The 24,177-nt window shown below is 50.9% G+C and overlaps 1 protein-coding gene across 4 annotated transcripts in view; it reads right to left on the bottom strand.

The window, feature by feature from the left end:
* Positions 1 to 24,177, bottom strand: part of TMCO3 (transmembrane and coiled-coil domains 3) — a 31,145-nt gene that overhangs the window by 3,442 nt on the left and 3,526 nt on the right. For 2 of the 4 annotated variants that reach the window (XM_059995887.1, XM_059995888.1), the window contains 8 exons: positions 19,066 to 19,588; positions 16,887 to 17,066; positions 15,168 to 15,359; positions 13,992 to 14,120; positions 10,114 to 10,206; positions 6,686 to 6,872; positions 6,487 to 6,604; positions 1,277 to 1,493 (listed from right to left, as the gene is read on the bottom strand). In XM_059995887.1, coding sequence (XP_059851870.1) covers positions 1,277 to 1,493; positions 6,487 to 6,604; positions 6,686 to 6,872; positions 10,114 to 10,206; positions 13,992 to 14,120; positions 15,168 to 15,359; positions 16,887 to 17,066; positions 19,066 to 19,569 — 1,620 coding nt within the window. In that variant the 5' untranslated portion in view covers positions 19,570 to 19,588. Of the gene's footprint in view, positions 1 to 1,276; positions 1,494 to 6,486; positions 6,605 to 6,685; positions 6,873 to 10,113; positions 10,207 to 13,991; positions 14,121 to 15,167; positions 15,360 to 16,886; positions 17,067 to 19,065; positions 19,589 to 20,005; positions 20,035 to 24,177 lie in introns of those variants that run through there. The other 2 variants (XM_059995889.1, XM_059995890.1) reach the window with 2 other exon arrangements.

Genomic DNA, 24,177 nt, shown 5'->3' with positions numbered 1-24,177 from the left:
GCCTCGGGCGCTAGATGCCTCCCCCAGCGCCCGGAACCCGCGCAGGCGCTCGGGACACACGGGCCGCAGAGCGAGGCTGCTTCGGCTCAAGTGCCGCTGGGCGGCAGCACGGAGCGCCGGGTCAGAGCACTCTGCCGGGTGCCATTGCAGAGGACACTCCAGGTGGGGCGGAGCAACGCACAAAACCCAAGTCGGTCACATACGCGAACGGCTCTGAGCAGAAGCAAACCTCAGTCTTCTCCCAAGATTACGAGACACTAGCAGGCAACGCAACTGTGTAAGGAAGTTCTTTTCCTCAGTGTCCTTTATAGGATTAAACTTTTCTCTTGACCTAACTGTAGGCTCATGTGCAGTTCTACGAAGTCATCCAGAGACCCCGGTACCTGCCCCCAGGCTCCCCCACGGCAGCATCTTCCCAAGTCACAGCACGAGTCCCGTGGATGTGACACCGTGGAGCCACGTGGGCCGCCCGTGACCTCCGGGGTCCTCCCCACCGCCCTCCCTCCTCAGCACCCGGCCAGCGGCCTTCCCCCATCTCTGATCTGTCTTCACGAACTGCACGGAAGTGGAGTGACATAGCTCCTGACCTTGGGGACTGGCTTTTCGAGTCAGCACAGCTCTCCGGCGACTCACAGACCCACGGTTCAAAGCTGGGTGGCTGCCCTGGCGTGGAGGGCCGTGGCTGGCTGAACTACGCGCCTGAGGAAGGCCATCTGGGCGGTCTGGGCCGATGGGAGCACAGCTGTTGTCACGCTCACACGTCAGTTTCCACGTGAACACGGGTCTTCACTTCTCCGGCGCACGTCGAGGGGCGCAGCTCTTCCGTGCAGGTGATGCCCCCAGAGCTGGGACTGTTTACGGGGTCTCCGGCCCCTCCCCTGCTCTCCCATGAGAAGCCTGTCCCTTAACTGGGACGGCCGCCTCCCAAACAAGCCTCTATGGTGAGCTTTTCACGTTACAGTGAAAGAAGTTACGCTGCTCACTAGCTTGTTCTCATCAAACAGAACAAAAAGTCGTTTTAAACTGTGATTCTTGCTTCGGATGCAAAGCGTCTAAGACACACTCGCACGGTTTCACACTCACAAACACCATCCCAGCAGAGAGCCTAGAGCGCGGGCAGAAGCGCCAGGCAGCACGACTGTGCGCGGATAAAACACCCACAAGCGTCTCACGGATGCCAACTGTTAGTAAAATGAAAGAGAAAGGACCGATCACAAGCTCTCGGTGAACAGAGGATGAGTCAGGCGATGTAAGCGGCGGGCATTTGGGGCCTTACCGTCAGCATGAGGAAGGTGAAAGCGGAGATTCCCAGGATGAGGACCTCCTTGTTCCCCTTGCTCTCCGCGTGCAGCCTCCGGCAGTACGGTCCCACAAGGTAGGTCCTCACGACAAGACAGAAGAGGAGAACCGCAGCAAGCGAGAAGAGGACCTGCCCGACCAGGCCCAGGACCCGCAGGATCTCCATGGCGACGCTGGGAAAGAGAGGGAGACGCCTGATTCTCCTCAGAATACGCTCAAGTCCAACGAAATGACCTTTCATTCCTTTTTAGCATTACAAAATAAATGACCCAAATCGCAGACGTTTTCATTTCTAAATGTTAGAATAAAATCCATCAAACATTAACCTCAGAAATTAAGTTACTTGAATATAGAAGCTGAATTGTGTTGCAATTAATACTTTGGAGTAAGTACATTTTATAGGATGTAATGACTGGTGACTGACAGCTTATGTGTCTCCATCGATGACAGATGATAAAAGTCCTCACTAGGAATTAACCCCCATTTGAAATTCTTTGTAAGGCAACAGTCGCTCTGTAACACGACACTGCAGGCTCCCCACCAAAGCGTGACTGGGGGATGCCAGCGACTTTCAGAAAAGCCTTCCCTTAGCCCAAGCCAGAACTCTGAATTTTCTGCTACTTAGTCACGGAGAAAAGGCTTCTGCACGAAGCCCTTTTTAGAATATGCTACTCAGATCTCAATATATTGTTAAGATCTCAACCTAATGACCTTCACAAGATAGGCATTATTGTGCATCTGTCGTGTTCATGGTAACATACACAGTTTTTAACCCCAGTTCCCCATCACATTTAGGAAACCCTTCAGTCCAAAATTCTGGTTTAAGAGCTCTTGATGGAAGAATATAAATCAGGTGGTAAGAGAGGACTCGCCCCTGCAGCCAGGCCTAGACCAGCAGCCCAGACACGTCCCAGGGTGTGTGATGCCTGAGGGCGTCACAGCAGAGCCTCTGTGAACACCCATGGCTAAGGCTCAGGATGACAGCCCAGGGGAGAAGGTGGGGTCTGTGGCCTCGGCAGGAAGAGAAACCTGCGCGAAGTCCCAGCCAGGCCCCCACAGCCCGGCAGCTGACGCCGAACTCCTCACCCACCGCCCGCGACCCGGACCCTCAGGGCCGGCACCGGGCGCCCCTTCCCCCTGTACCCCAGTGACCCCTGACTCATCCCATTCAGTGGGCTGCAGAGGCCAAAGCAACACGTGGGGATGCGGTCTGACGTCCGTGACCCGAGGGCCGGGGCCACGTCTCCTGGGCTGGACCCGGGAATGGGTCGTCCAGGCTCAGCCACACTGGGGGCGGCGTGTGGGGGAGCTCGTGCGCCGTCCACGTCCACCCTTGACAGACGGCCCTGCCCACCAGGGAGAGGCGCCCCCGGACTTCCTTCCGTGGGGGGCAGGGGGCGGGGTGCTCTCCCACTCGCTTGTTGCTGAGTTAGCCGCTCTCAGCGCTCACCTGTCTGTTAACCGCGTTAGTCTCGTTTTTCTCATTGATTTGTAGATCTTCATGAAATGAGAAACTTAACCCTCTGTCTTAAAATCAACTATACTTCGATTTTAAACAATAAGACAGAACGTGTACACACATCTCTTTCCCATTTGTCTTTGGCCTGCTTACCTAATGTGTTCCTGTACATGTATGTGCACGCATACGTGTGTGCACACATGTATGTGTGTATATGTGTGTGTGCAGGCCTGTGTGTATCCATGCGTGTGCGTGGGTGGATGTGTGTTTGTGTGTATTTAAACATTCAAAGTATGAAACTTCAGTGACACTGATCGCATTGCTCGTCCTTTATGGCTTCTGGAATTTGTGTTCCGCTTGAACATCTTCAATATTTAATACATTCATCCATACTTTCTTCTAGAATGTTCATGGTTTTGCAAGATTTTAATTCTAGTAAAATTTGAATTACTTTATAATTTTATCATAGTCTCTGTGTTCTGTCCTTTACCTGTGAAATATTTGGAGGGAAGAAGACAATTCTTTCCTTTAGGAAAGATCAAGACGAGTTCTGAATAAAGCTGAATTAAGAGGCAAAGCTTATATTAACATTACTATTGATTTTATTTAATATTTTTTACTATAAATTTTCCCTGGTTATCAAAATTGGAAAAGAGGTTTTCCCAAATTATACAGAAAAGTAAATAAAGTAAACAGTAAACTCACCCTAATCTACTCCTCTACTGGACACTCTGTAATGCACATTTCTAGCCCCCATCTTCTCCTTTATGCAGTTAGAATAGTATTGTATGTAATTTTTAACAGCTTTTTTGATACATGTCTCATTTCACACAATTCCCCCATTTGAAGTCTACAATTCAACGGCTTCTAGTCACAGAGCTGTGCCACCACCACAGTCTCAGAACGTATTTCATCCCCGAGAGCGAGCCTGCGCCCCTTACACTCACTCCCCGAGCCCAGCCCCAGCACCACCAACTGCTGTCTCCGTGGACCTGCCTGTTCTGGACGTTTCATATAAACAGAATCGTTTGTGGGAACCACGGTGTGGGCTTTGGCGTCTGTGCTCAGGGCTCATCCGCGCTGTAGTGTGTGTCGGCGCGTCATTCCTTTTTATGGCTGAATGACATTTCCCTGTATGTTTTATTCACCTGTCTGTTAGCTAATGGACATTTGAGTTGTTTCCACGTCTCAGCCATCACGACGAATGCTGCCATGAACATTCACGCACAGGTTTTTTTTACTGTGGTAAAATATTCGTAACATAAAATTTACCACCTTCCCCATTAGTGTGTAACTCATGGCATGGGGGCATTCACGTGGCTGTGCCGCCTTCGCCCCCCCCAAAGGTGACACCTGTGGACAGGTGTTCCCATTCCTGTGGGGTACACACCCTGGAGCAGAAGAGCTGAGTCACGTGGCAGCTCCATGTTTCTCCTTCTGAGAAATACTACCTGTGGTCTTGACTCTTTTTTACAACCTAACACAACGCAGGGCACTTTTCCACGTCATTAAAATTCTCGGTAAACATGGCTTCTCATGACAAAACAGGAATTACATCAACGGGACCAGTACCAGTATTGGATGAAATTTTAAATTAGGAAGATAAAAAGAAAAGCTTTCCAAGTCTTCTGCCTGAGCCGTACCTGTCTACCTGGCAGGGGGCCTGGTTCCCAGGTGATACCCGTAGTTCCCAGGGGGCCCGGACACTCTTGGCCGCGGTTCGGATTCTGCCTGGGAAAGGGGGTTCCCGCCTCTCCCGGGAAGGACTTACTGCACATCCCAAACAGAACTCAAACGACTTTCAGCTAAAGTTACAAATCCTTTTTCTGTCTAAATGTTTTTTCAGTTACTTACCCTGAAAATCTGTAGCCAGAAGGACTAATGCAACAAAGGTCGCTTTTCTGACAGTTAAAGACCTTTGGATCAAAGAAAAATGACAGACAAAGGGCCTTCCTGACAAACGGCCTTTAACAGCTGCACATACGAGGGGCGTGTCAGGTGCCTTACGAGTCTCTCCTGTTGACAGCCAGCACACTGTCCAGGTTCCACCTTGTTCCCATCCTACAGGCGAGAACACAGCCCGCAGGGTTGGCAAATGAAGAGCTGGGGCTCCAGGGTGGCCACACACCAGGGCCGGAGCCTTCACCTCTGGGAATCTCAGTTAAAAACCATTCCCTCCTTCTACTTTCCCCGCCAGGCTGAGCTTCCTGAGAGCAGAGAAGAGATCTTGATCACTTTGGATTGCTGAAACTTATTACAATATCTGGCAAAAGGCAAATACTAAAAATACAAAACGCTTCCACTCCGCCGGTCAGCAATGAGGCAGGCTGTCCACGCTCCCCGGACGGGGCTCAGCAGGAAGATGAACACACACCCACCCTCAACCACGCCTCAACATGGGGCTGCTGGCTTTAAAAAATAATGAAAGGATCCAGAGACTTATGTTATCAGATATAAAATGTCCAGGATACGACTGGAAATCACTCAGCACACCAAGAATCAGGAAAACCACAACCTGAATGAGACTCCAACATCAAGACCCGTCATCACTAGGGTTATCTATCTGACAAAGATTTTAAAGCAGCCACATCGTAAAAATGATTCAATAGCACTTAAGAAATTCTCTTGAAACAAATGAAAAAATAGAAAATCTCAGCAAGAAACAGAAGTTATAAAAAGAAGAATCAAATGGAAATTATACCACTAAACAGTATAATAACGCGAGCAAAAATCTTGCTGGATGGGCTGAACAGTAGAGAGATGACAGAGGATGGGACCAGTGGACGTGAGGACAAACGGACAGAATCTACCCAGTCTGAACAACAGGCAGAAAACAGACCGAAAAAGAAGTGTCTCAGAGCCCCGTGGGACAACAGAAGAGCCACGTGCGCATCACTGGGGTCCCACGAGGAGGGGGCAATCGGGACTGAAAAAAAACACCTGAGGAAACAATGGCCGAAATTCCTAAACTAGGAATAGACAAGAGACATAGAGCTACAGCTTCGAGGAGATGAACGAACGCCACACAGAACAAACCCAAAGGTATTACGGGCCGGAGGTGTGTGTCCCCCCAGAGTCATCTGGAGGTGGGGCCGGTGCTGGGACTAATGGCCTCTATAAGAGAGACCGGAGGGCTCTGCAGCCTCTCCACCTCCCCTACCGTGGAGACACAGGAGAAGACAGCTGCCTGAGAGGGCACCAGCACCCTAATCTCCGGCACCCAGCCCCCGAGGCTAAACGTCTGCTGTGTAAGCTGCCGCATCTGTGGCGTCTGCTGAAGAGCCCAAGCTAAGACACCAAGACAGCGTAATTCAATTTCTGAAAACTAAAGGCAAAGTCTTGAAAGCAGCCAGAGAGCAGCCTTGCGTTACTTGTGGAGAAACACAGATCTGAACGACAGCCGGTTTATCACTGAAGCCGTCGGAGGCCAGGGAGAAGCAGCACAGCACTGCCAGGCACTGGAAGAAAGAAACGTCTGCTGCAGACCAACACCCGGTGGCCACGTCCTCCAGCGGGAAGGGAGATAAGACTCACATGAGGAAACCGAGAGAACCTGCCATCGGCAGCAGACTAACCATGAAAGAATGCCCAGAGCCCTCCAACAGAAACTGGAAACAGAGCAGAAGAAACCTTGTACTTGAGAAGGAAAGGAAGGTCGGTATTTCGATAAACAAATGATCTGAAGCCAGAAAAACAGACCGTGAACTGAAGTACGGCAGCAACCCTACCTGGCGTGTGCGCCGGCTCCCGCCTGGATGAGCGTGGGCAGGACAGCCATGAACAGTCCCAGCTGCACGTCCTGCGTCACCAGCATCCCCAGCAGCACCGCGCCGTAGTCGATGTCGCCTGCTTGGGGAAAAGTCACTAAGAGCGTGTGGACTCAAGTTGGTTAACCTTGACACACGCTCAGAACGCGCGGCCACCTACCTTCCTTGTCGCTGCGAGCGCTGCCCACAAGGAACTTGGACACCAGGGGTGTGCTCGACAAGGAGAGGCAGGTGGAGATAAAGACGCTCTGGGTGGGTCTGATCTGCAGAAGGTGGCCCCAGAGCAAGCCAAAGGCCACCATGAGCAGAGTCATGTAGCAGGGCCCCTGCAGGGAGATCTTCCACACCTGGGAGAGAGCACAGGGGTGAGCACACACCTCAGTGCCCGCGGCCCCGCAGAGCGCGGGCACGCCTGCCCAGGAACCGGCCGGCCCCGCAGCAAACACACCAGCGCAACACCACGAAAAGCGGGGGCGGGCACACGCGGTCACCGAGCGCTGGGCGTGGTTAGGGACGAAGCACGCCCTCCACACTCTCCGCGTCGTGCACCGCCATCCTCAGAACACACCTGGAGCTGGGGACCCCTCCGCCCCCTCTTCCAGCGGAAACGGGACACACCTGAGCGGCCCAGGTGATTCACAGATAAACGACAGACAGTCGAGGGCACGAGCATCCTCGGTGACAAGGCCCGGGAAGGATCTCGCAGACGCGGGCGTCTCTGAACTGTCTCTAATCAGGCCTCTAGGAGATTTCACAGAAGACTGCGAGGGACCTGCCAGCAACTGCTGACACTTCAAAACCCCGCCAAGTAACCTCCCACCGCGACAGGGCCACACGGCTGCCCCACAAGGCAGGAGAGCCACCGGTACCTCAGGGTGCGCTAAAGCTGTCAGTCACTTATCGCTGAGAAATAAAAGCAAAATAAACGTGGACTTACTAGCGTAGTTATCAATGGATATAAACTTTCTGCACGCCGAGCCCATGGGCCTGCCTACGAAGGGGCGGGATGCGCTCCAGGTGCAGGTCAAGGGTCAGGGCCGCCAGGCGGGGAGCAGCCAGGCTCGGTGGCGCTCAGGGACATCGGAGCTAGGGGACATTAGAGACCCCAGCTCGCCCCAGACCCAAAGGCACCCAATAAGGCCGGTCCCCGCCCAAGCCCCTGCCCTGACTTACGACACACACCTGCTCCCACGAGCCCTGCCTCAGGCTGCATCCCCCGGCGCAAAATCCCTAAAGCATCACAAAAACGTATCACACTGATGCAGGCACGCAAACATCATGGTGAATGACGTTACTTCCTTATTTAACCCTGAACACCACAGTGCTGGGGAAGACAGCTATGAGACTCTGGACCCAGAGGACACCTGACTCTTCCCAACCCCTCACAGCCCAGATGAGAACGCGCCAGCTGAGGTGGCTGCACCAGGGACGCGGGGGGACCAGACGCTGCCCCTCCGCACTCCTAACCGCAAGGTAACACCGCTGCTTGCTGTGAACGTCTGAACGCACGTGAACACCGAGGGGTCCAGGCTGCGCTTTCACAGGGCTGCCTGGGAAGACCCTCCCGCTCCCGGGAGACCCCACAGGTCCTCGCCAGGCCCCTCTGGCCCAGCCACAACACACACCTCAACGGAATTAACAGGAAGAATTCGGCCACTTCCCTTAGGACCAAGAGAAGTGGCCAATTTTCTTTATACTTTAGATTCAGAAATTAACACATGGAGGTGATTGTGCCAGAAGGATGAAAAAGATACCAGAGTACCAGGAGAAAGCCCTGAACTGACTCAGGACACTGTATGAGGAGGAAAACTGACAGGAAGTGAGTCGTCAGTGGATGGACAAATGGAGCTTTAATAGAAAAAAAGGGGGCGGGACTTCCCTGGTGGCACAGTGGTTAGGAATCCGCCTGCCAGTGCAGGGGACACAGGTTCGAGCCCTGGTCTGGGAAGATCCCACACACCGTGGAGCAACTAAGCCCGTGCACCACAACTACTGAGCCTGTGCTCTAGAGCCCGAAAGCCACAACTACTGAGCCCGCGTGCCACAACTACTGAGCCCACGCGCCACAACTACTGAGCCCACACGCCTATAGCCTGTGCTCCACAACAAGAGAAGCCACCGCAATGAGAAGCCTGCGCACCACAACAGAGTAGCCCCTGCTCGCCGCAACTAGAGAAAGCCCGCGCGCAGCAACAAAGACCCAACATGGCCAAAAATAAAAATAAGTAAATAAATTTATTAAAAAACAAAAAGAAAGAAGAAAAGGAGGAACTGGGGAGAGGGGTGGGCAGGGCCGGGCACAGCTGCTCCTACGGCAGCGCAGGCTCAGGCCGAGCTCACTTCCCTTCCTGCAGGAAGCACGCTGGTGGTCAGAGAGGACTTGGAGAGCAGCACCCACGGGTGTTTGACGCTTCTGGGCTCCTTCTGTGTCGCCACAGTCACACTATACGCTCGCTTTTTCTTCTGAAGTTCAGCATTTAACATTTTTCTCTTTGTTACTGCACATTCTTATAACACTTTTAATGGCTACGTAAGAGTCCACCCAGCAGCTACACCCCAGCTTAGCCTCAGACACCCAGCCTGCTTTGGATCTTCCATAAAAATGCTACAGTGAGGAGCTGAGTACCTTTTAGGGGCTAATTTTAAAAACAAAAACCAAAACTTGGGCTTGACTCTTCCCTTTGCCTAGAAACCCAGGAGCAGAACCACAAGTGAAGGACGTGAACCTGGCAAGGCTCTCGAATCCAACTGCCGGACTGCTCCCCAGAAGGGGCACGAGCTGTCACTCTCATCAGCCTGGTGGGAGGGCGCCCAGTGACCACCCGCAAAGTCACTGAGACCCCTGCTGGCTCGACACTAGTGTCCTGTTAAGCTGGTGGCAAACGGGGCCTGGATGGAGCTGCCCCTTCCTGTAACCAGCAGCCTCCCTGTCATTTCCCACACACCCCCATCTGCTTTCTCATCAGCTTTCTCCTCTTCTGTGAGCTGTCTGTTCAAACACAAAGTAGCTTTTCATGAATTCACTTCCAACCTAACCCCGTTTCCATTCTCGAATATTCCGGCTTTCAAAGTAATCATTCTAAAAGTCAACAAATTTAGGAGGAACTGTTGCTTCCACTATTTTAACATTTATTCATACATATGGTCTTAAATACTATTAACCTTTCAGATATTTTCATCTTACAGTGACACAGCAATAATCAAAATTTGCCACTTATTTAGGAAAACGAGGAGTTTTTCCCCAGAGTAACACACTGAATGTTCCATCCCTATGATATTTCGGCCTCTACCAGCGTTGGACCCTCTTGGAGGGACTCAAAATCAGTAAGTTTGAACACAGCACTTCTCAGACCCAGTTTGGAATTAGCCACTGAAAGCTAATTCCATTTATTCACTGAATTTTCACTCTTTTTTTTTAAACATTTTATCTTCTGGAGTTTATGTTCCAGAAATAACATCAAACTACAACACCATATTCTACTCTAAACAGACCTCATCTGCTGGGCAAGTCTCCAACGAACGTGGACGGTGGTTGCAGGGCACGTTAATCTCAGTGGGGCAACGACACAAGCACACTGGTGGACTCACCTTTCTCAGCTTCTCTGGGGAAAATTCTAAGCCAACGAGGAAGAGAGTAAAGAACACGCCAAATTCTCCCAACGTCTCCACCTGCACAACTGACTGAGAGACAAGAAAGTTTTAAAACCGTAAAACTGAACGTATTTAAGACATCACGTGTGCTTCACAGAACCACCTTGTCCTAACATACGCAGTGGCACTCCACCAAAATGCCCAGTATTTGAAACAACAAACAACGATCTGAATTTCCTCTATATCTGAGATACTCTGAACTTCCTGACGGTAGTGCCTTTTTTCCTTTTTCTTGATTAGCTGGAGGAATATTTTTATTTATTTTCTAGGAAACAACTCATGAATTCACCCACTTTCAAGTTCATTAATTTCCACTGGTACTTCCATTACTTCCTTCCATTAGCTTCCTTTGGGGACGGGGAGGCATTAAACCTGAGTTTAACACTTAACTGACAGGAGTGCTTTACTTTCCTTGGGTCTGGGTGAGACTGAGTGTGGGATTTTCTCCTGGACCCCATCTGGCCACTCCCCACAGGTCCTGACGTACAGTGCCCCTCATTTGCTTTTTGCCATCAACGTTCCTGCACTACAGCAGACAGTGTTGTTCATACCAGTACATTTGGTACTACTTATATTATTTACAGTTGAGGTTTGCATTATGGCCACTAACTTTTTGATTTTTTCAACGTTCCCTGAACACGTGAAAATAGAGTCCAGGCCTTCGTGTGTCGGTGTGCCACCCAGGCCCCGCCGTGCACCTCCTCTGTCTGCTGGCTGTGAACACCACCGATTTGCCCTCTTTCTATCAGCACATTTCCTCCTTTCACTCTCAACCTTTTAGTCACTTTATTTTTATTCAGTCTCGTTTGTTGTACTTTTTTTCCTGACACCATCTGCAAACCTGTCTCTTTTCATACAGAAGTTTATTCCACATATATTTGCTATAAAACAACATTTGCTCTCAATTCTCTTATGTCTTCTGCTTTTTATGCTTCCTTACTGCTACTATTTATTTTCCCTTTTGAAAATTAGGCTGCAACCTGACTTCAAAGTAACATACTTAAACCTATACTTCTTGACTTAGAAAATGAAAGTCTGTTAACTCCCTCCTATGAAAAGATAAATACTGAAGTACAATTATATACAATTAGACTCTCTCCATTAACCACTCCCACTTTCGGCTAGTATGATCTTGCACTTTTAATTTGGTAATTTTATCTTGGTATTTTTGTTCGTTTGTTTGGGGTTTTGTTTTTGTTTATGTTTTTTGTTTCTGGCCACACCATGTGGCATGCAGATCTAGTTCCCCGACCAGGGATGGAACCTGGGCCCCCTGCATTGGGAGCGCAGGGAAGTCCTGATCTTGGTATTTTTATCTACTGTAATTATATGGTTTTTCCAGGGTAGAGGTAATTTATTAAGAGACGCAATATTCACAGTATCCAGTTGGATCTATTGCCTAGTTATTTAGCCTTAATTCTTCGCTTATGAGCTATCTTTGCTGTTAAGTAAAAAGGAAAAGGAAGATACATTTGTGTCTTCCAGTGTTTGCAAATGTTCTGGAAAGGGAGGGATGGGACAAGGTCAGGCAAAGATTTTTCACCTACAGCTTTTTATACTGTTTCAATCACATAAAAACTACCTATTTAAAAAGCTGAGAGAAAACCGTAATTGAAAAAGAGTCATGTACCACAATGTTCATTTCAGCACTATTTACAATAGCCAGGGCATGGAAGCAACCTAAGTGTCTCTCGACAGATGAATGGATAAAGAAGATGTGGCACATATATACAATGGAATATTACTCAGCCATAAAAAGAAATGAAATTGAGTTATTTGTAGTGAGATGGATGGACCTAGAGTCTGTCATACAGAGTGAGGTAAGTCAGAAAGAGAAAGACAAATACCATATGCTAACACATATATATGGAATCTAAAAAAGAATAGTTCTGAAGAACCTAGGGGCAGGAGAGGAATAAAGACGCAGACGTAGAGAATGGACGTGAGGACACGGGGAGGGGGAAGGGTAAGCTGGGACGAAGTGAGAGGGTGGCATGGACATATATACACTCCCAAATGTAAAACAGATGGCTAGTGGGAAGCAGCCGCATAGCACAGGGAGATCAGCTCAGTGCTTTGTGACCACCTAGAGGGGTGGGATAGGGAGGGTGGGAGGGAGACGCAAGAGGGAAGAGATACGGGGATATATATATATGTATAGCTGATTCACTTTGTTATACAGCAGCAACTAACACACCATTTTAAAGCAATTATACTCCAATAAAGATGTTAAAAAAAAAAAAAGTTGAATTAAAACCAGGCTTCCCAGAAGCCACCGGGCTGGGTAGCGGCTACACTCATCTCCTCACCAAGGTCCAGGCTCTCAGCCGGCAGCATCCAGGTACTTCTCACCTGGCAACACAGTCTGCTGTGAGGATCAGTCAGTGTGAAGGCCGCCTCGACCCCCCCGTGTTGTCCAGCGGGGGGATCCCTCAGGACCCTCCAGACCCGGTGCGGGTGGGCTACGCCAAGGAGGGGATGAGGCTGCAGGTGGAGCCCCCGCTTCACCGACTCCCATGCTACCCAAAGGGAAGCATCAGGCAGGGCGGGGCACACCGTGGCCCCTTCCCACACCCTGCAGTGCAGGTTCCGCTGGGGTGGGACCAGGACACCTCTACATGGCACTCTCTTTCCCTTTGTCCACATTGCGTTTTCTTTTCAAGGACCCAGCTTGAAGCCCACAAGGCTTGGGACTCTTTCCTCACCGTCAAAAGCGCCACCAACACAGGACAATGCTCCCCTCAATCTGCTCAGCAAACAGCCTTCAGCAGGAGCAGCCTCAGCACCCGCATCCTCCCGGGCCTCCAGACACCCACAGCCAGGCTGGGTCACTGCTCACTACTTTACCAGCTTCTCAGGGTGTTAAGCGTGGTTTTTGGTTTTTTGGTTTTTTTAATTTTTATTTATTTTCTTGCTGCACTGGGTCTTCGTCGCTGTGCGCGGGCTTTCTCTAGTTGCAGCGAGCAGGGGCTACTCTTCGTTGCAGTGCACGGGCTCCTCATTGTGGTGGCTTCTCTTGTTGCGGAGCACGGGCTCTAGGTGCGCAGGCTTCAGTAGATGCGGCGCGTGGGCTCAGTAGTCGTGGCACGCGGGCTCAGTAGTCGTGGCACGCGGGCTCAGTAGTCGTGGCACACGGGCTCAGTAGTCATGGCTCACAGGCTCTGGAGCGCAGGCTCAGTAGTTGTGGCACACAGGCTTAGTCACTCCGCAGCACGCAGGATCTTCCCAGACCAGGGCTCGAAGCCGTGTCCCCTGCCTTGGCAGGTGGATTCTTAACCACTGCACCACTAGGGAAGTCCCAAGCATGTTTTTTTGTTTTTTTTTTTTACGCGGGCCTCTCACTGTTGTGGCCTCTCCCGTCGTGGAGCACAGGCTCCGGACGCGCAGGCTCAGCAGCCATGGCTCACAGGCCCAGCCGTTCCGCGGCATGTGGGATCCTCCTGGACCGGGGCACGAACCCATGTCCCCTGCATCGGCAGGCGGACTCTCAACCACTGCGCCACCAGGGAAGCCCTCCAAGCATGTTTTAAAAATACATTTAATCCAGGATTTTTAGTTCCTTTCAGTGTCCGAATAATCCAGCCCATAATATTACTGCGAACAGAATCTTTAAAACTAATATAATTTTAAAGACACGAAGAGGATCATTTGTCTGGTCAAGCTGCTCATTCATTAATGAACAAAATGACTTTCTTACACTTTAGAGATTCCTCAGTTAACTTTAAAAGACATCTTCTTTAATGTGATTTATAAGAAACTGCTATCTTCATTAATTCAAGGTCAACAGACACTAAACAGTTCAATTTTGTTCTTACCTTAATACTGTTGAGTCCGGAGGGCCCCAGAAGCACGCCACAGATGATGTAACCAAACATGGTCGGCAGTCCTATCGTTGTACAGAGCCAGCCGCATGGTAAGGACAACATCCCTATGGTGACGATGTCCTAACAGAAGGATAAACAGACAAGAAACACACACATAAGATAACAGGCAGCAAGAGAAAGGAGAAGGTAGGGTGGGACAGTACCCTGGCCTCACTGAGGGGGCAGAAAGGCAAGTGCGGGAGCCGAGGGAGGCTTCTGGGAGCAGGTTAGGCTCGCCCCTCAGCGTCTAACGATTACAGTGATGTGTCTGTCTCGCGTGGACCCCGTGACAGTCCTCTGAGAACTGTGAGTACGAGGACTCCTCTCAGGGCTCGAGTCCGGGAGCCCTTCCCCACTGTGCTCCCACGGCACGAAGGCGACCTAACCTTCAGGGTATGAACCGGTCCAGAAGAGACTCGTGGACGGTGCTAAGGCTGCTGGCCTGCGGGTGGCGAGGAATGGGGTATTCACGTGGCCTCAAGATGCCGCCCCAGAAGCTATGCTACGTACAAAGGGGAAGGGGGGCAACTGCGCAGTGGAGAGACCCTGCCCCTCGCCAAGGGCACGAAGTCGCGTTCTCAGACTCAGCCCCTCCCAGTCCCCACGTGGTCAAAACCAAGGAAGGCCGCACACGTGCTGTCTTTTACCTCTGGATTCGAGACAGCAGTTCAGGGATCAGCCCCTCACACGGGACAAGCCCGTGGGGACCGCATGTCTACCTGCCCCTCGGCTGTCTGTCCTGGCAGCACCTTGAAGGCTGAGTTCTTTGCCTCGGTCTCTTCTCCTGAACAGACTCCAGCGTCAGGGAGTTTAGCTGGAGACCCAGCGACTGATGTGGCCCTGCGCAGGCTGCACTCCCTCCCTCTCACACCTGTCACTCACACGGTCCAGGTCCAAACAGTGATCCCGAACCACAACCCTGTCGACCTCGAGTCTAAAGAATTCCACGTCCCCCAACTAGCCCGGCTCCCTCCAAGGGTGCAGGTGTGCACCTCAGGCCGCCCCCACGTCGACACAGGCCACACGTGAAACCACAGCCAGGCCCTCTCTGCCCCGTGAGAAGGAGCTATTCTAGCGAAGTCAACTTTTAGGCAGCGGACGTGGGTGCCAGGCGGAGGCGCGGGCTACCTTGATGAGGTGGGGGTCTGCCCGCGGGATGGTGGCATCCCTGGGCTTGGTCAGGATGTACTGGTTATTCTGGGAGTCGATGAGCATGCTCAGGCCCAGGTCCTCCTCGACCTCCCGGTTCGTGAGGTTCTGCTTGGAGCCGGCCTCGTCCTCTTCCACCCGCAGAACTGCCTCAAAGTTGACCCCTCTGACCTGTAACAATGACAGTGTTGTGTCACTACAACCAATTAGACGTGTTTAAGTTCAAGGTCAAATGTTAGAGAGTAAGTCCCACACAGAAGAACGACAGGAACGTTCTCAGCATTCTGTCAAGTGTGACCGAAGACCGATAAATTAGAAAATTCGAAAAAGCCTTTCAATTGAAAAGTGATTTAAGGATGGAAGTGTTCAGGATTTCTATTACTTCCAAACACCTACTCTACCTGATTCAGGGCATGGCGCTGTGATCTGTAACAAGGAACACATATTTGGTCTTAGACCCCTTTCCTGCCCACAGCCCCCAAACCCTCAGGACTTCCTGAGTGATAAAGAGCGATGCAAACATCTTGCCCTATATTGGGTCTTTTGGCCTCGGTTCCCGAATCGCTCCAGAGCAGCAGAGGTGAAAGGAGTGTGCTGTCCTTCATAATAAGCCCCTCGCAACCTCACCTGCCCTCGGGTGAGCGAGGGGTGGTGGAGAGCCCCCGGGTACCCACGGGAGGGGCTGGTCACCAGAGGAGCCGGCCACGTGATGAGGGCTGAACTCGCCGCTCCACCACGGCCTCTGGGAGGGCAGAGGGGCTGAAGGCCGAGTTTGTCAGGAGCCTAAATAACAAAGCCTCCGTGAAGACCCTTCAGGCACGAGCTTCCGAGAGCTTCCAGGCTGCTGAACATGTGGAGGTGTTTGGGGGAGGCCGCCAGGCCCGGAGCGGGCAGGGGAGCGGCCACCGTCCCCCACACCCTGCCCCTGTACCTCTTCCATCTGAGCTGTGTCCTTCGTGCCAATCTGCTAACCTAGCAAACAGACTGAGCTCTGTGGGCAGCACAGCAAACGCCGGAGGGAGGAGCGTTGGCATTTGGAGTGGGGGGCCGTCTTGGGCTGGGCCTGTCCCCACGGGGTCCGCGCCAGCCCCACGGGGACGGTGCCAGGCTGAACTGAACCACGGGAGGACCGGGGGAGGGCCAGTGTGGAAAAGCCCGGAGCCGCGGAGGGCAGAGTGCCTGGTGAGCGGGGTAAAAGCAATGACACTTTCCCCAGGCGCACGGCCCTCACACACCCAGAGCCTCCCCCGCCCCGGGGTCACTGTGGGCCCCACTCCCCTTCCCTCTTCAGCCTTGCTCTGGTTTGCTGTCATTACCTAACCCTTTCCTGAGTCCGTCCCAGGACTCACTCTGACATGCTGCTTGGGACCCAAAGGTGGTTTCCTGTAAGGAGCGAGCCTCTCCCGGGCAGATCTGCACCGAAACGTGGCCATCCAGGGCCAGCTTCCTGAGACCGGAGCCAAGGCTGGGGAGACAGACGAGCTGCTGGGCGCGGGGCAGTCGGGGGGGCGCGGCGCTGACCAAACACGGGGCCGGGCGGGAAGCAGCGGAAACGGGGCACGTCTTCAGGGCCACACGAGTGCGTCAGCCTCATCTTCGTTTTCAGCCTGCACTACCGTACACCCGCAAACAGTCCCAAGTGCACGTCCTCTCAGCGGCTCGGCAGGCGGAGGGGACCTTGCTGGGGATGCTACTCACCGACCTATTGTCGTCAAAAGCGCGTTCCTCCGTCTCCTTCTCCAGACGGTCTGCCGCCTTCCTCACGTCCTCAAGGATCTCATCCAGGAGGGATAAACTTTTGTTCCGATGCTGCATGCTTTTAAGAACTTCAGCCTGATGTCTTTCTGCTGCCAGAAGCTCCACATACTCCGTCTCTTCCTATTCATTTGCAAGAAATGAAGGGTGGTGTTTATGACGAAGGAAACCTGGACGACCTGCCCGCTGCGAACACGGCAGTGGAGGCCAGGTGCCCCAGGGCACTGCAAAGCCCGCAGGAAGGCTACTTACACACACACGGATGTAACACACCAGCGTAAAGAGACGCCGAAGGTCCTCTCTTCACACGAAAACCACCCGCCGACCCTGATGCGGTTGCAGCCACTGTGCCGGCTGCGTGTGAAGCCCAGCTGCGCACCTGCCTACTTAGCTAGACGCTTCTGAGCGGAACACAGTGGGCTCCCAGGTTACGAAGGGGAGATGTTCCAGGAGAGCCTGACAGCGTTGCTTACGTGCACGGTTGACGGCTGGTGCTGGGAACAGAGTTTAACACGCGTAGAGCGCACGGCCATGCTCAAGCTCGAGGGATCGCAAATCAAATCCCTCTACTTGCTCACGTTCGAGGCGTAGTGGGCGCCGAGCGGAGGGCGGCCCCAGGCACAGGCTCGCCGTTTCGCGGCCTCTACTCAGCGCCTGGACCGCCTCAGACCCGTGAGGCCAGAACCAGCAGAGAGCAGGCGGGTGGGGGCAGCGCCACTCAAACTCATGTTTGTTCTCTGTTCTACCGTTAAACTACCGCAAACCGACACCCCTGTGACTCCCTCTTTAACGCCAAGGAGTTTAATGTCCCACCCGTGCGAAGGACCTGGTGAGGCGGTGATCCCGCTGGGGGGGGGCGGTCTGTTTCCAACAACAGGCAGGACGCCCGAGTCCAGGGGGCTACTTACCCCATCACCACATTCCTACCCAAACTACCACACTTGGGCAAAACAAAGTTTAATACTTTGTACCTTCTTTACTTTTGAAGCTGTATGATATTGCCACAGCCTTTCCATGAAGACGACATGATGCTTCGTACATTTACAGGGCCTGGCACACGACAGATGGCTTAAATGACAGCTTCAAAGTATTATATAACTATCGCATCTGACGTAATAATAGTTTCTTCTCATCATTTTAAAAGTATCCTTCAGGGTAGGGCTTCCCTGGTGGCGCAGTGGTTGAGAGTCTGCCTGCCAATGCAGGGAACACGGGTTCGTGTCCCAGTCTGGGAAGATCCCACATGCCGTGGAGCGGCTGGGCCCGTGAGCCATGGCCGCTGAGCCTGCGCGTCCGGAGCCTGTGCTCCGCAGCGGGAGAGGCCACAACAGCGAGAGGCCCGCGTACCACAACAACAACAAAAAAAAGTATCCTTCAGGGGCTTCCCTGGTGGTGCAGTGGTTAAGAATCTACCTGCCAATGCAGGAGACACAGGTTCGAGCCCTGGTCCGGGAAGATCCCACATACCGCGGAGCAGCTAAGCCCGTGCGCCACAGCTACTGAGGCTGTGCTCTAGAGCTGGCAAGCCACAACTACTGAGCCCACGCGCCGCATCTACTAAAGCCTGTGCACCTAGAGCCCGTGCTCCACAACAAGAGAAGCCACTGCAACGAGAAGCCCGCGCACCGCAACAAAGAGCAGCCCCAGCTCGCCGCAACTAGAGAAAGCCTGTGCGCAGCAACAAAGACCCAACGCAGCCAAAAAACAAAAATAAATAAATTTATTTAAAAAATAATAAAAATTAAAAAATAAAATAAAAGTATCCTTCATCAAAATCCTTAATTCAAATGTATACATTTGTTTAAAACTACCTTTAATATTTTTGTTTTCAGTATGTGGGCCTTGAAGAAAGTCAGCCTTCACACTACAAGTAATTCTTATCAGAAGCTCAAAACCCTGACGGCAATTACAATGGGCTTATTTCCACGTCAGTTCACTGGGGGAACATGAGTAACTCCTTTCAATACCCAGGGATCTCCACCATGGAGAAAGCATGAGAGACCCCTAGAAGTGCTCAAGTGTGGCCCTGCTAAGTGACTGCGCCAAGGGAGCGGCTCTCCTGCGCCTGCTGGGTCAGATCGGAGCCCCCTCCGCTGGGCACCCCGCCCCGCCTTGGACCCACCTTGATGGCTGCCTTCCGCAGGGCCTCCAGGCGCTGCCTGCTGCTCTCCTTCACGTTGGCCACGTCCCTGTAGTCGCCCTGCAGGGCTCTCTGGAGTCCATGGACGGCCTGGAAGACTGAGTTTTCACTTTCATTCAGCTCTTTCTGGAAAATTTCAAACATGTGCACCTGAAACAGCTTCTCTTCATCCGAAAGGCTGGCGTCTTTTTCCACTGCTCTGACTGCACTTTTCAGTTTGTTAAGAACCACAGCCTTTTGGCGAAGAAGCCCGGAGAGCTTTCTGCAACCGTCCAGGACCCACTGTCTCCTCTGGGTGACGGCCGCCCCTTGGCGCCGGTGCAACTCGATGGCGTGTCTCACCGCTTCCTCGTGCTCCGCGCCGCTGGCCAGCAGGTGAAGGAACGGGAGCCACACCCACAGGTGGCTTCTCCCCAGCACCTTCATGATCCGACTTGAGGGACAGGGCAAGGCGGTCCAAAGACTCCTGCTAAGTCGGGCTTGCATTTGAGATGCGCATTCTCAGCTGAAAGAGATGTATTGACACGTATAGTTGAACGATGACTCATTGCTATGGAGATTAAAGTTTTAAATAATTACTAAAAACTACCACTTTTCCGAGGAAAATGTTATTTTTCGTAGAACAACATCTGAACTATCTGCTGCACTTAGATCACAATCAAACACTGAATTTAAAGTATGGTGCCTGATGAAGAGCTGAGATTAAAGATTACATCTGAATTTAAAAGCAACTTTTTAAAGTGAAACTCAGCCTCATATACCTACTAAATCTACCATGTACAAAAGACAAAAACCAATTCCATTTCATACGGTTCACATATCAAAGGCCAGGAAACACCACCTGCTTCCCCCATCACAGATGAGGGGCCCTGGAACCAGGTCCGAGGGGCTGGGAAATGGAGCCGAGCTGGCTGAGCCGTACCGTGTGCTTTCCTGAGTCACCTGGAATTCCGTCAAATTTCCAATGTCAGCCTACCTTTACGTGCTAACAAGATGTCAAGGAGAGAAAAAAAATTACAAACTACAACCACACTCAGACACTTTCTATCATGCAGATTCAGGTTCCTCCTCTTCTCCCTTAAGGAAGACTTCAAGCAGCGCCTGGGAGCTCATCCTGGCAGCAGGGCGCAGACAGGACCCCGGCCCCAGTAGCGGGGGGAGCTGCAGCTGTGTCGCCCAGAGGAGGGCTGATCCAGGCGCAGATGGAGGCCGGGTCAGCAGGGTCACCAAGAAAGAATGACCTCGGAGGCAGGAAGATAGAGAACAAAGACGGAAGAGGTGACAAATGCAGGAGAGCCCGGTAAGACGCACCCTGAAATACACCCACTGAGCCTGGCATCTAGGCCCAAGTCCTTATGCCAAAAAGAAAACGAAACAAAACAAAACCCACCGTTTCCAAGGAATCATGTTATTCTAGAATATATATATTTTCATTTCACTGGTAATCCCAATTCTAATGAGTTTAATCTGGTTTCCCAGGTAAAGTAGATTAGCAAAAATAAGAGTGTGCACTTCTAGAGATAGAATGCTGACCAAACCAAGGAATGACAGCCAACAGAAAGTGGACACCAACAGAGCTTACAGAGACACACGTGGGAACGCAGCAAAGAGCCCCAGCCGGCGGTCTGGGGGGCCGACTGCTCCACGCACCTCAGCAGACCCTGCAGAGGCGACCGCTGAGGGCAGGAGACCCACCGTGTTCAGAATGACAATCAGAAGTCACCCATTACAGACTGCACACCGGCTCACTATTCTGGGTAAAAAGTCAGGAAACTGTCCGATTTCAATACTTGTTTAGATACTCTGGGTCCCAGCATCTCCCAGAGGATCCACGGACGCAGGACAGCGCGCTTCCTAATGAGGTGGGATAATCGAGTAGGGCTGAGTTCCTGAGTTCACTGGCACAGTTTTAATACAACCTTAAGTAAACGTTACCGCCTTAAGCAAACAAACCGCTGATCCCACAGACAGCCGGCAATATCACTGGTCCGTTATTTTATTGACTCAGTTGCTAAGCTCCTACTGTTTCAAGGGAAAGACAGAATTCAAGCACTGCTGCAGACACGCACACATTTAGTATCCTTCAGAACCAAGACACAAATTGCAGGCGCTTTGTTAACTGCACAGACCTAGACATGCACATTTCCTCCAAAAGATCTCAGAAAGTGATTCTTCTACAGATTTCAAACTTCAGGAAGATAAACTGCTGCGCAGCTGGCATGTAACACCCCTCCGTCCATCTCGGGCCCCTCCCTCAGACAAGCTCCCGAAGTTAGCTATCCCTCTCCCCGAAACACCGAAGATAGCTATTCACGTTTATGAAAAACCTCTGCGAATTTTAGCTGTAGTCACACTAACATTTCCACTGAAAAGAGCTTTTACCGTGAACATGAAGTTATTTACAGACCGTAAGATATGAACCACTCCTTTTCCATAAACACCTCATTTTACCTTCAAACTCGGCTACCAAATCCTACAGACTACTAAACTGTAACATGTTTTTTTCAGTAAATAGTGTTATTTTGTTATTGTTATTCTTAATTATAAAAAAAGACACTCTGGATTTGTTGTGGTTTTATAATGAATTCTTAAAATTTCCACATCTTGAACGACTGATGCAGTAACCCGGGTGACCTCAAGGCCGAGGAGAGCCTGCCACGCTCACGCATGATGCCATTTACACAACTTCTTTTCTTTCTTCTTCTTTTTTTTGGCCGCGAGGCTTGTGGGATCTCAGTTCCCAGACCAGGGACTGAACCTGGGCCCTGGCAGTGAGAGTCTGGAATCCTAACCACTAGGCCACCAGGAACTCCCTACACAACATTCTTAAAATGACAAACTGCAGAGACGGGGAAGGGACAGTGGGGGTCAGGGCCCAGGGAAGGGGGAGGCGACGGCTGTGGACGTAACAAGGCAGCAGGAGGGACCCTGTGGGGTGGACGTGTTCTGTGCCCTGACAGTGGTGGTGGCCACACGCGCGTGCACGTGTGACAGAATGACACAGATCTACACACACACGAGTGCGTGCATGTGCCCTGGTGCACCCGGATCGGGCAGCGGGCTGTATCTCTCCCAGCTCCTGCTTAGGATACAGTTTTGCAAGAGCTCCCGCTGGGGATACTGGGTGAAGGGTCTATAGGATTTCTCTGTATTTTCTGAATTTATCTAATTCTTTTATTTAATTATTGGAGTATAATTGCTTTACAACGTTGTGTTACTTTGTGCTGCACAATGAAGTGAATCAGCCATATGTATACCTATATCCCCCCTACCTTGGACGTCCCTCCCACCCCCACCATCCCACCCTTCTAGGACATCACAGAGCACCGCACTGAGCTCCCTGTGCTTTATAGCAGGTTCCCACTAGCTGTCTATTTCATACATGGTAGTGGATTTATGTCAAACCTAATCTCCCAATTCGTCCCACCCTCCCCTTCTCCCGCTGTGTCCACATGTCCGTTCTCTACATCTCTATTCCTGCCCTGCAAATAGGTTCATCTGTACCATTTTACTAGATTCCACATATCTGCATTAATATACGATACTTGTTTTTCTCTTTCTGGCTTGCTTCACTTTGTATGACAGACTCTAGGTCCATCCACATCTCTCAAAATGACCCAATTTCGTTCCTTCTTATGGCTGAGTAATATTCCATTGTATACATGTGCCACGTCTTCTTTATCCAGTCATCTATCATTTGACATTTAGGTTGCTCCCGTGTCCTGGCTATTGCAAATAGTGCTCCAATGAATACTGTGGTACATGACTTTTTTTTTTTTTTTTTTTTTTTTTTTTGCGGTACGCGGGCCTCTCACTGTTGTGGCCTCTCCCGTTGTGGAGCACAGGCTCCGGACGCACAGGCTCAGCGACCACGGCTCACAGGCCTAGCCTCTCTGCGGCATGTGGGATCTTCCCGGACCAGGGCTCAAACCCGTGTCCCCTGCATCGGCAGGCGGACTCTCAACCACTGCACCACCAGGGAAGCCCTACATGACTCTTTTTGAATTATGGTTTTCTCAGGGTATATGCCCAGTAGTGGGATTGCTAGGTCATATGGTAGGTCTATTTTTAGTTTTTTAAGGACCCTCCATACTGTTCTCCATAGTGGCTGTATCAATTTACATTCCCAGAAACAGTGCAAGAGGGTTCCCTTTTCTCCACACCCTCTCCAGGATTTACTGTTTGCAGATTTTTTGATGATGGCCATTCTGACCAGTGTGAGGTGGTACCTCATTGTAGTTTTGATTTGCATTTCTCTAATGATTAGTGATGTTGAGCAGCTTTTCATGTGTCTCTTGGCCATGTGTATGTCTTCTTTGGTGAAATGTCTATTTAGGTCTTCTGCCCATTTTTTAATTGGGTTGTTTGTTTTTTTGATATTGAGCTCCATGAGCTCTTTGTATATTTTGGAGATTAATCCTTTGTTCGTTGCTTCATTTGCAAATATTTTCTCCCATTCTGAGGGTTGTCTTTCCATCTTGTTTATGGTTTGCTGTGCAAAAGCTTTTAAGTTTCATTAGGTCCCATTTGTTTATTCTCGTTTTTATTTTCATTACTCTAGAAGGTGGGTCAAAAAAGATCTTGCTGTGGTTTATGTCAGAGTGTTTTTCTTATGTCTTCCTCTAAGAGTTTTATAGTGTCCGGTCTTAACATTTAGGTCTTTAATCCATTTTGAGTTTATTTTTCTGTATGGTGTTAGGTAGTGTTCTAATTTCATTCTTTCACAGGTAGCTGTCCAGTTTTCCCAGCACCACTTATTGGAGAGGCTGTCTTTCTCCATTGTATGTTCTTGCCTCCTTTGTCATAGCTTAGATGACCATATGTGGTGGGTTTATCTCTAGGCTTTCTATCCTCTACCATTGATCTATATTTCTGTTTTTGTGCCAATACCACACTGTCTTGATTACTGTAGCTTTGTAGTATAGCCTGAAGTCAGCGAGCCTGATTCTTCCAGCTCTATTTTTTTCTCAAGATTGATTTGGCTATTTGGGGGTCTTTTGTGTTTCCATACGAATTGCAAAATTTTTTGTTGTAATTCTATAAAGAATGCCATTGGTAATTTGACAGGGATTGCATTGAATCTGTATATTGCTT

Source organism: Delphinus delphis, chromosome 18 (assembly GCF_949987515.2).
Source record: "Delphinus delphis chromosome 18, mDelDel1.2, whole genome shotgun sequence".
Lineage (NCBI taxonomy): Eukaryota > Metazoa > Chordata > Mammalia > Artiodactyla > Delphinidae > Delphinus > Delphinus delphis.
The sequence above is the reverse complement of the archived record's forward strand: the minus strand, read 5'-3'. Positions and strand labels throughout refer to the sequence as shown.